A 12,169-nucleotide genomic window follows, 5' to 3' on the forward strand; every position below is an offset into this window, starting at 1 on the left:
GGGGTCATTCCTTGTCATTTTTTAGATTGTCCTTAACCACTTTTTCTTCATTAGGTCTTGGGAACATTTTAAGTGTATTGCCCAGCTCCTCATATAGATTCTTAAAAAATAAAAAACAAAAAAACAAAAAACAAAAAAAGGAAATTATTCTTCAAGATGTTGTACACAATTCATGAAGATTCACCTGGATCCTCAGTGGCTGAGGACAATACTGAGGAGATACCACCTTGGCTGCTAAGATTCAGAGTTTTGACATTTCTTCATATATGCTTGCCTGGAGTCATCGTATTTTCTGACAATATGGAAGAATTCAAGGATGATGTAATTTCCTCATTGTAAGCACGTTATATCCATGCTACAGAAGCCTTAGAATCCAGTCATGTTCAAACATAACACTGTGACAAAAAAGCGAAGGTCATGTGTCTTCCAGATTAATAATCTCTAGAGTACAATCAGTTGCATCAATCAAGCTTTCCACTAAATCTGCCCTTTGTACTCAGGAACTATTGAGTCACATAACAAAACTTCTGAGTCAAATCATCATCTGAAGGCATTTAACAGTACTCCATTCAATAGTGAAACTGCATCAGTTTTGAGCTTACAGCTCATGAATCCCAGCCTGCATACTCATCAAGGGGCATCGCCTAGAAAATCCATTGTAGGCTAGAGGAGGGTTTCACTTCAATGAAGCAGTCTGTGGACTTCCTACTGCCCGGCGTGGATAATAAGATTCCTGTGCTTTCATCTGTTCAACCGGCAGCCCTGAGTTTGAACTGGTTAAGAGCACTGCAGTGAAATCTTCGGCAAATTCCTCAAAGGAGCTTACTCTGCAAATTATTCTGTGAGCAACACATCACCCACTCTTGAAGCTCCTTTTAGTCTTTGCCTTCAAAATATTCCTTACATGAACAACAACAAAAAAAAAAGATGGCAGAACTGGCATTGGACCAACCATATCAGAGTCCAACTTGATTTGCACCTGTAACTTCCCTGAGGAAATAAAATACCTGAAAATAATTCAGACACTAATTTCTTCATGAAGAATTAAGTTGCTTCCCATTTTAGACCCAGCACTTTGTCTACCTAATGCAATCCTAGGTAAGCTGGTTAATTTCCATTCTGTGTAGTCTATATATTTTTGTACTGTTTAAAATTATAATTGGATCATTCACAAACAGATTTTAATATATCTCCCTTCCAGATGTTCTTGAACCAGGGAAGCTATCAACTTGGTAGCTTTCCTGGTGCCAATTAAAGAATAACCATTTATCAAAGGGAAAGATGATTATGAAGCAGAAAACAGACCACCTATTGTATTACCATGCATGAGCAGTGCTTCCATTTATCATCAGTCAGTAACCAAGAATTTTAGCGCTCTCATATCTAGGATGATTTTTTTCCCCTAGAGAGAAAACTATATCCAACATCCGTATTGTCTAATAAAACCTGAAAATGTAAACACCATTCATGTGGCTTTTCATTTCTTCTCAGTTCACTAAATCATTTCAGAAACTGACCTAAACAATCTGAAAATTAAAAGATTAAGATTTCAATTACTGTTTATACTACTTGTTCTCCAAATGAACTTCCTAGGAAATAAGAATGATGAATTCAGAACACTTCCAAAAAGGAAATCTGAATGTTTAAAATTGCCTCAAATTTACTAATTATTAAGAAATCCTATTGTTCTACACTTAAACTCTAATTGGTTATCAGGTAATTTTGTCATGCCGTTATTGAAAGGAATAAAAAAATAAAAATAGGATCCACCAACTTAGGCATACGATATACGTAAGAGATACAATGCTTTCTGTACTTGGCATGTTTTTCTTGTAAAGGAATGTTTCCTTGTAAAAATCACATTACCTTCGACTACTTGAAGATCCAGCCCGATTACCTGGGCCATTACTGGAAACAACGGATATTGCATTTGCAATAGCCTCTACAGCAGAAAGCCTTTCTGCAAATGTATTTCTTTCAGAGCGTTCTGCTTCTGAAACATAAGGGGGAAAGATGAAGATCAACTGAAGCTTCAAAATTACATATACAATACTTCACAAATACATGTACATACTGTTACAGTATATACATGTCAGTTTACATAGTACACACTGATGACTCACTTTTTTCCCTGGAAAGGAATACTCTATTTTCTTATTTTGCTTTGCCTTTCTACTCACAAAGGTCAAAAGTAAGGTCAGAACAGACTGAAGTTTATCTTTAAGAGAAAGAGCTTCTAACCAACATCTGTTTTCATTTCTCTAGTGATATCAGTGACAATGACACGAAGGTCAGAAGTATACAAAATACTGCTTGAAAATGTAGCTACTACCAGAATATTGACAGCAGAAATATTTTTAAGTACCTTTCCTTTCTTTCTGCTTTTTTTTTTTCTTTTTTAAAGATGGGGCAGGGGAAGACAGAGTCACTGTGTAACCCAACCTCTACTCTCATGTGCTCAAGATTATCACTGGACTTAGGAAAAGCATTTTAAATTACACACACTGCACTCTGGGTTTTCAGTTTCTACCTACACTTAGCCAATTAAAATCTCCCTGGAAAAAAACAAAAACCAACTTATGTTTTTTTCAGAAATATCTTAACAACTTACTAACTTAATCTCCACCTCCAATTCTAAACACTGGAATAAAAGCTGTGTCAGTTTAACTTGGTTTAATTAAATTGCCAAATTTATAATAAAAGTAATGTTATTTGCAATTACAAAATTCAGTAAAACACACTCAGTGTTATACTAGATAGTGACAGTGAAAAGAATCAAAAGCAATAAAAACAGATACAAGATTTTTAATTACATAATGAAAGGCATTTTTAGCTTTTGAGAAAGTTAAAGCTGACCAATTTTACACAACAAAGTAAAAGGAAAAATTCTTTATAGTGATTTGCTTTGTGACAGTGTATTTTGAGGTTGCCAAAAATTTTGAAGATCTTACTTATTGTGCAGTTTTTAATCTTACCCTCTTCTTCTTTAGTTTCCTTATTACTGGTTGGAAAGCAAACTGATACACAAGCATGTAAGATATTCCGATTTCCATCACATCTGTGACTAATGAACGTCTGTAGCATCTGTAAATTCTGCTCTAAAACAACAGCTTGCTCAAGATTCATAAGATACTGCCGACAAGCCTCATAATCACAGCGTAGAATGTGTTGCATTAAGGTTTGTTTCTGTACTCAAAATAAAATTAGGGAGGAAAACTTCAATGAGGTTACATAGCATATTACATATGTCAAAATGCCTTGTGGCCAACAAAAAAAAAAACACCCTTTTTCTTTTAATTAAAGACAACTGCAGATAATCTGACAAAAGAAGTTGAAATGTATGGGCACTCTAAGCACAGAACTCAATTGTCAGGAGTAGAAAAGAGAATGAAAGCTTTCTGTAAAGCTGGAATTTCAACTTTCACAACTAACTATAGTAGAAAAGCAGCCATATTCAAATGCAAATAGACACAGCTGAAAAACTGTGATAGCACCAGTACTATTAATATATATTAATTAAAAATAAAAGATAATATTGGTGCTACAATAAAAGGCAACTGACATTTGGATTCAACAACAGGTCATAGGACCACAAAAAAAGTAGAAAAGACCACCATCAGGTTCTATCAGTGATGGAGGAACCCTTTTTTTTGCTTTTTGCCAAGAGCTATTTGGGTATTTGTAATATCATTCTTGGGCCATACAAAATGATCAACACAGGCAGATGGCCAAAGGCAAGATGCATACAGCTCTGTCCCATCATGTTAACAAATGATAAAAGACCTCCAATAGCGAAGGAGTAACACTGTCCAAAAACAAATGTACTCTTCCTGACTTAGGTAACTATAACCCCTTTACACAGCATTTTACCAAATCACTTAATCTAAGAGCAACTGAAAAAAAATCTGATTTTTTCAATATTAACTTTTTTTTTTTTTTTTGGTCAGTCGTGGGGCTTGAACTCCGGGCTGTCCTTGTGCTCTTCAGGTCAAGGTGAGCGCTCTACCGCTTGAGCCACAGCACCACTTCCAGTTTTCTAGTGGTTTATTGGAAATAAGAGGCTCACGAACTTTCCTGCCTGGGCTGGCTTTGAACCATGATCCTCAGATCTCAGCCTCCTGAGTAGCTAGGATTACAGGTATGAGCCACAGGCGCCTGGCTAAGCCTGTAACTTTTGATTGTTGTCAAACTTAAGAATTAAAAGCATATTTACAGGTATCAAATTCAAATCAAAAAACCTCTTCCTGATCTGTACTCCTTATATTTTCGAACTACTAAACTAAAACTAACTTAAGATTATCAGTCTGTGTCTCTAAACCAAAGGTTTTAAGTAGCTCTCTATCAGGAGTATCTGGACTCAGTCTATTTGGATTCAATTCTAAAAAATTCACTTATCACCTATAAACTAATGACTAATCTAAATACTGAACATCCTACACGATAATCATCAACATCTTCTATAGAAAATCCCCTTATTTATGGCTGGGAAGGTGGCTCAGTGGTAAGAGTGCTTGCCTTGCATGCATGAGACCTTAGGTTCAATTCTTCAGCACCACATAAGCAGAAAAAAAAAGCTGGAAGTGGCGCTGTGGTTCAAGTGGTAGAGCGCTAGCCTTGAGCTGAAGAACTGAGGGATAGCGCCCAGGCCCAGAGTTCAGGCCCCACGACGAAAGAAAGAAAAGAAAGAAAAGAAAGAAAAGAAAGAAAGAAAGAAAGAAAGAAAGAAAGAAAGAAAGAAAGAAAGAAAGAAAGAAAGAAAGAAAGAAAGAAAGAAAGAAAGAAAGAAAGAAAGAAAGAAAGAAAGAAAGAAAGAAAGTCCCCTTATTTATATTTATCTCCAGTTCCTCAATCCTTATTTTCTCCTTAGCTATCTCTTATCAGGCATAACTTACCTTTACTCTCAACCATGACCTATATGGAGCAAAATCCAGCAGTCAATATTCAGTTCTGACACTGCCTGACCTACATACATACAGCCGATTCCTAAAATCCTATCTAACACATGTTCTTCAGCTGTCTCCAATACACTGTTCATCCATTGCTTATGCCCCTTACTTTCTCTTTTATTGCTCTAGCATTGAAAGCTAGAATAACAGGGCTCAGGCCCAAGCCTTTTCCCCTATAATCTCGAGGACCCCATTCAGCATAATTCTTTTAAGGAACTCCATATATCTTTTTTCAGCATGGTTCCTTCCCTCCTGATTTTCAGATTTATCTACCTTTTAATCACTATCTCCTCATGGATATCTGATAGGCAATCTCAACTTCACACATTTATTTGTGAACTCTTGTTACCTTTATCACTTACATAATTTTCATATTAATAAACAACAGCTTCATTCTTCTAAAACCCTCTGCTCTCATTGCTTCCATTTGGCCCTTACTAGAAACAAATCCTTCTGATACTATCTTAAAAGCAAATCTAATCATCTTCCATAAATAACTGTGTTTCAGTCACTATCATATGTAACCTGGGTTTTTTCAATACCTTCCAAACATACCTCTTACTTCCACTTAACCCACAAGTACCCTAAGCACATAAATAATGATCCTTTTAAATCTATGTCTGTCTGTATTAAACCTGAACCAGCAGTTTCTAGTGACTGCTTCCACATACACATCTAACAAATACCCACAAGTACATGTACACCCTTTACCTTCACTCCCTTTGTTTTTTCTGTATTTCTCCTTAATCAACATCACATTTTCTTCATTGATAATATAAAAATATCGAGCTGGCAACTAACTCTTGCCACCACCACCCCCTATCTGATCATTTAACAATCTGCACAAGTGTCCCCTTCTCCTCAAAGAAACATTCTGTATGGTCAGTTGGATTTTCAGCCTGTTGGTTTGTGCATCTCAGCACCCCGATTCATTAACCAATAACATACCATAGTCACTCATTTCTTTTTCTGTTTTAACACATTATTTCTATTTTAACACATTATTGGTTCATAGTGTAGGGAAAGAAGGAGTAATAAAAGATCTATTCAAACCTTTTCTCTAGACTCTAGCAATGCCTTGTAGATTACAGGCCAACTAGTTTCAAAAGTCAAATTACCTCTACAGCCATGATGATAATAGCCGCTTTCTTTTTGATTGTTGAATTAGCAGGAAGGTTTACTAAAGAATGCACACCCATTCCAAGACTACTAATAGGTGGAAGATCCAGCCAATCAGGATCCCTTATTCCTCCCATGCAATCTTTGGCCATTGGATAGATAGTACCATTTCCATCTCGAAGAATAATGGGAGATTCCTATAACAGAGGGAAAACAGAAGTTTGGTTCTCAATGATAAATGGATTTTACGAAAGGTTTATTTTGTCAGTCATAGGGCTTGAACTCAGGGCCTGGGTTATATCCCTGAGCTTTTCTGCTCAAGGCTAGTGCTCTACTACTTTGAGCCACAGCTCTACTTCAAATTTTCTAGCGATTTAACTTGAGGTAAGAATCTCATGGACTTTTCTGTCTGGGCTGGCTTTGAACTACAATCCTCAGCTCTGCCTCCTGAGTAGCTGGGATTACAGGCATGAGCCACCAGTGCCCAGCCAAAATGTATGTTTTAAATTTAGATGTTTAAGCTGGAGTACCACCACTAAAAACAATAATAATAAACTTAATTTTGTTTTATAAATCTCAGAGTGTGCTGAATATTCTAAATAAATTGATAGCTTACTAAACACAAACCAAAGACAACATCTAAGCAACATGTTAGTATTACTGTCACACTTTTGGAAAGAAAAAAGAACCTCTGACCTGTCCAGCAGTGAAAATGGCTACATTCCTCTCATTCTGACCAAGAAAGGCAATGCTGCTTGTAGGGAAATTATTTTCTTGTTCAGCTTTTCCTGTCGCAAGATCAAAGATACAGTACCGTACCCAGTTTCCAGTCTTCAAAACAGCATGTACACCTTCAGAGCACATAAATTTACAAAAAAAAAAAAAAAAAAAAACTATAAATACATTTTTGGTAATTTCCAATGTGTAGCAACCAAATTTTTACCTCTCTGGACACAATTGTGAATCAGTTCAGCTGTAAGTCATTTTATGTTACACATGAAGCAAGCATTGTAAATAATTCAAACTACATTATACTCTTCCTGTGATAGAGTTTGCTACTGAAATAGTCATCTTTACCTTTGGAATCTACATTCACTGCTAATATTTCTGTTTTTTCAGGTATACAAAGCTTTTTAGGTGTCCTCTGAAAACAGTCGGGCACTTTGGGAGTTCCACCAGTTTTGACAACCTGCATGACAATACGAAATTTTGCTGTCAAACTCATACTGAAGAACTTAAGTTTTCCAATATTTACCTGGTAAAGGACTTTGTTATACTTACCTGAAGTTCATCGATCCTAAGTAACCTACAATCCTGAAGGAGAGAGGAAGGGTCAGCATCTGGACCAGAGCTGCTCTGACAGTTTGTATTACTGGATGTTCCTGGAAACTTTACAGCAACATAGGCACCATCCACTTTTAGCACCTAGAAACAGACACAAACTGAATATTGACAACTTATATGAAATCACCACACAAATTCTATCCATTTAAATATATTCATATGGAATATATATATCTGGGGGGGGGGGGGCGCCCAGTTGTGGGGCTCTTCAGCTCAAGGCTAGCACTCTACCATTGGAGCCATAGCGCTACTTTCGGCTTTTTTTGCTGATGTGGTGCTGAGGAATCAAACCCAGGGCCTCATGCATGCAAGGCAAGCACTCTACCACTGAGCCACCTTCCCAGCCCCTGGAATACATTTTAACTGCTCATTTTTATGTTTCTTCAATAATCACAGAGAGAAAATTAACTTACACAAAAATCACTAACACTTTGCTTACAATCAGTGCGTTTAGTAATAAACTGAAAAAGACTAAGTATAATCTCTGAAATCATCTTATCTTTCCTCTTTAGGAGTTAAAAAGATTGACAACTTTATGGATGATGGTAAAGTTCAACATCAATGCTGTGCAATAACCTTAAAGCAGGTATTAAGTACTAAAATAGAATTAATATAACCGAGAAGCAACACTTTTAATAACTGCTTTTCGGTTATATTAATTCTATTTTAGTTGTTGCTACTATTTTGTGCTGTTACTACTGAAGGTTGACCTTAGGGTCTGGAGCTCTTGAACAAAGCTGACCTTCTACTATTTGAGCCATACCTGCACTTCCAGCTTTTTAGCAGTTAATTGGAGATTAAAGGTCTCACACTAGCCTGAGTTGGCTAGGAAGTGTGATCCTCAGATCTAAGCCTCCTAAATAGCTGAAGATAATCTCATTTTGCATAGTCTGACAGTCCCACTGAATGAACTGTATCAACAAGGACTAGAGATGTAACTTGGTGGTGTGCTTGCCCAACATATGCAAGGTTTTGGGGTTCATTCCCAGAACCCTCCCCCAAGACACACACACAAAAATAAATATAACTGTACAATCTTTGTTTGGGTGTTTATGTTTTTATTTTTTTTTTGGTCCGGTCATGGGGCCTGAACTCTGGGCCTGGGTGCTGTCCCTCAGCTCTTCAGCTCAAGGCTAGCACTCTACCACTTGAGCCACAGCACCACTTCCGGCTTTTTTCTTTTTGCTTATGTGGTGCTGGGGAATCGAACCCAGGGCCTTATGCATGCAAGGCAAGCGCTCTACCACTGAGCCACCTTCCCAGCCCAGGGTGTTTATGTTTTAAGCCAATACATCATGATAAATTCTCAAAGTGAGGGATCCTTTTTTTTAATCTGTTGAATAGGAGACCAACCTGCATGAGATTCCTGGATGGAACTAAAGGAAAAACACTGAAGTGATGATTTAAAGGCAGCCTTACATATAATAAACATAATAACCATTACCACTATAGTACTGTTAGCACCTAATTTTTAGCAATTTGAACAAACCTTGCCAACAGGAACATTCTTAACATCTTCCACAAAAACGACTTCCCGAAGAGACCACTGCTCTTCATTCACTTTTTCCTCTTCTTTTGGAGCAGGGGTTGACCGACGTCGTTCTTAGACAACAACAAAATGGTAAGTACCAAAAAGAAAATGTAAAAGAGACTTTATAGATTTCATCTAAATATATGAACAATAGCCAATTTTAAAGGGATCTATAACTGTAGTTTTTTAGCTAAAATTTCATGACTTATCCCTTTCTAAATCATAGTTTTATGACCAACTTCTATTTCAAATAGAGGGAAGAATAGCTGTAACTGTTAATATCTAATTATACTAGCATTATTGTCTACAATGATAAAGGAAAAAGAAAATTACATAGTTTGGACGTTCAAAATTAAGGTTATTTGACCAAGGCTTAAAAAGACCAGGGCTGAGCACAATGGTTCAAGCTTATAATCCTAGCTACTTGAAAGACAGAGATAAAAGAATCATAGTTCAAGGCCAGCCTTCATGAGACTCCATCTCAACCAAGGGCTAGGAATTTTACTGAGCTCTTGTTATGCTAACTAAGGGAAAGGGCATAGGCCTGTCAACTCCAATGCCACAGGAAAACACAAGATCCTGAACTGTCTAGATCATAAAGAGAAACCGTATCTCAAAAAGAACCAATTTACAACAACCAAAAAAAAAAAGAATGCCGGGCGCTGGTGGCTCACGCCTGTAATCCTAGCTACTCAGGAGGCTGAGATCTGAGGATCGCGGTTCAAAGCCAGCCCGGGCAGGAGAGACCGTGAGACTCCTATCTCCAATAAACCACCAGAAAACCAGAAGTGGCGCTATAGCTCAAGTGGTAGAGCGCTCGCCTTGAGCTGAAGAGCTGAGGGACAGCGCCCAAGCCCAGAGTTCAAGCCCCACGACCGACAAAAAAAAAAAAAAAAAAGAAGAGGAGGAGGAGGAGGAGGAGGGGAAGGAGGAAAAAGAAGAAGGAAGAAGGAAGAAGGAAGAAAAAGGAGGAAAGAGGAAGAGGAAGAGGAAGAGGAGGAGGAGGAGGAACAAGAAGAGGAGGAAGAGGAGGAAGACAACAATGACCACCTTCCAGGTTTAGTGGCACAAACTAGCAATCCTAGCACTGGGGGAGGCTGTGGGAAAAGGATGCCAAGTTTTTAGGTCAGCCTGGACAATGAAAGACAGTATTTTTTTATTATTAAAATGAAAAAAAAAAATCTAGTAGGGATGTAGCCCAAGTAGTAGAGTACCAACTCTCAGTTAAAAAAAAAAAAACCACAAAAGCATGAAGCCCAGTATCTGAACAAAAACAAGTAATTAAACAATGCCGTGCTGGGTAGTGGTAACTCACACCTATAATTCTAGCTCCTCAGAAGCCTGAGATCTATGGATCACACTTTGAAGCCAGCCTAGGCAGGAAGTCTGTGGGACTTTAATCTCCAGTTAACTACCAAAAAAGACGCAAGTGGTGGAGGGATGTCACAAGCCTTGAGTGAAAAAGCACAGGGACAGCACCCAAACCCTGAGTTCAAGCCCCAAGATGGGGAGGCAGGGGAAGTCTGGAAGGAGGGGAGAGGGAGGAAGGGAGATTATCTGCTGGGTAACACATTTCAGAAACTATCACATAAATTTTGAGGTACTTTTTTATAAGTGGAAGAGGGGGAGAAGGGGAGAAGAGGAAGGGAAGAGGAGGGAAGGGGGGGTGGGGGGGGAGGCTGGGAAGGGGTGGGAAGGGGAAACAAAGGAGGAGGCTACAATGCTTGATAAGAAATGTACTCATTATCTTGCCCATGTAGTTGTAACCCCTCTGTACAGTATTTTCACAATAAAATAAATAAATAAATAAAGAAAGAAGAGGAGGGAAGGGGGGGAATTGGGGAGGAGAGGGAGGAGAGAGAGGGAAGCATCTGAAACTGTCACATAAATTTTGAAGCAATTTTTAAAAATTCCTTAAATCCAGTGAATTATAAATCCAGTATGCAAATTATACCAATCACAAGCAAAAGTTGAGACCAAGCTACAATGAGGTTACAAAATTAAGAGTTTGGGCTGGAAGTGGCGCTGTAGCTCAAGTGGTAGAGCGCTCGCCTTGAGCTGAAGAGCTGAGGGACAGCGCCCAGGCCCAGAGTTCAAGCCCCACGACTGACAAAAAAAAAAAAAAAAAGAGTTTGGGCTGGGAATGTGGCTTAGTGGTAGAGTACATGCCTAGTGGTACTACATAAAACAGAAAAAAAGCAGAAGTGGCTCTGTGACTCAAGTATTAGAGCACTAGCCTTGAGCAAAAGCAGCTCAGGAACAGTGCCCAGGCCCTGAGTTCTAGCCTCAGGACTGGCAAAAAAAAAAAAAAAAAAAAAAAAAAACTGTTTAAAAAGATGGACATTCTACCTAGTGGCAAGTGGTTTCTTTCTAGTACCACAATGAATACTGTCATGTACATGTATGTCAGTCTTGTGACTTGACCTTGTGGCAAGACTTAGGTGCTGTCCCTGAACTTTTTTGCTCAAAGCTAATACTCTGCACTCTACCACTTGAGCCACAATTCTACTTCTGGCCTTTGCGGGTTCACTGGACATTAGTCTCACAAACTATCCTGCCTGGGAGGGTTTCAAACTGTGCTTTTAAATCTAAGCCTCCTGAGTAGCTTGGAGTATAAGCATGAGGCACTGGAGCCGGGCAATTTTACCTTTTTTTCTTTTTTTGTAAAGCATACTTCAGCTAGTTAAAACATAACTAAAACATAAAAGTACTTTTAAGGTGATATGCATGACTTGAGTCTAATCAGAAATAATACACCTACAGCTGTCTCTCTAGGCCCTTATTTTGACCTAAGCACCCTATATAAAACTTACTGCCAGCGGGGGTGGTGGCTCAAGCCTGTAATACTAGCTACTCAGGAGGCTGAGATCTGAGGATCACAATTCAAAGCCAGCCAGGGAGACTATCTGCAATAAACCACTCAGAAAACAGGAAGTGGCATTGTGGCTCAAGTGGTAGAGCACTAGCTGAAGACCTGAGGGACAGCTCCCAGGCCCAGAGTTCAAGCCCCATGACCAATTAAAAAAAAAAAAAGAAAAAGAAAAAGAAAAAGAAAAGAAAAGAAAACTTACTGTATGGCATTGACGCACTGCTTGCAATTGAGGAGGCATCACTGCATGTAGATGCTGGAGATGGTGGAGGACCCATTTCTGTTTTCACTGGTTCCTGCTTACTTTCAGGCCTAAGATAAGAAATGATGCTTGTATTACATTTAAGAAAATTAAAGGAC

General features: G+C 38.4%; 1 protein-coding gene across 4 annotated transcripts in view; it reads right to left on the reverse strand.

Annotated features, from left to right (window-relative positions):
* Ubr5 (ubiquitin protein ligase E3 component n-recognin 5) overlaps positions 1–12,169 on the reverse strand; it is a 124,937-nt gene that overhangs the window by 46,083 nt on the left and 66,685 nt on the right. For all 4 annotated transcript variants that reach the window (XM_069991173.1, XM_069991174.1, XM_069991175.1 and 1 more), the window contains exons 15-22: positions 12,012–12,121; positions 8,899–9,011; positions 7,347–7,490; positions 7,143–7,254; positions 6,762–6,916; positions 6,065–6,262; positions 2,976–3,186; positions 1,867–1,993 (exon numbers count right to left, since the gene is read on the reverse strand). In XM_069991173.1, coding sequence (XP_069847274.1) covers positions 1,867–1,993; positions 2,976–3,186; positions 6,065–6,262; positions 6,762–6,916; positions 7,143–7,254; positions 7,347–7,490; positions 8,899–9,011; positions 12,012–12,121 — 1,170 coding nt within the window. The remainder of the gene's footprint in view (positions 1–1,866; positions 1,994–2,975; positions 3,187–6,064; positions 6,263–6,761; positions 6,917–7,142; positions 7,255–7,346; positions 7,491–8,898; positions 9,012–12,011; positions 12,122–12,169) is intronic.

The sequence above is a fragment of the Dipodomys merriami genome, unplaced genomic scaffold (genome assembly GCF_024711535.1).
Source record: "Dipodomys merriami isolate MVZ:Mamm:240054 unplaced genomic scaffold, mDipMer1.0.p SCAF_4, whole genome shotgun sequence".
Lineage (NCBI taxonomy): Eukaryota > Metazoa > Chordata > Mammalia > Rodentia > Heteromyidae > Dipodomys > Dipodomys merriami.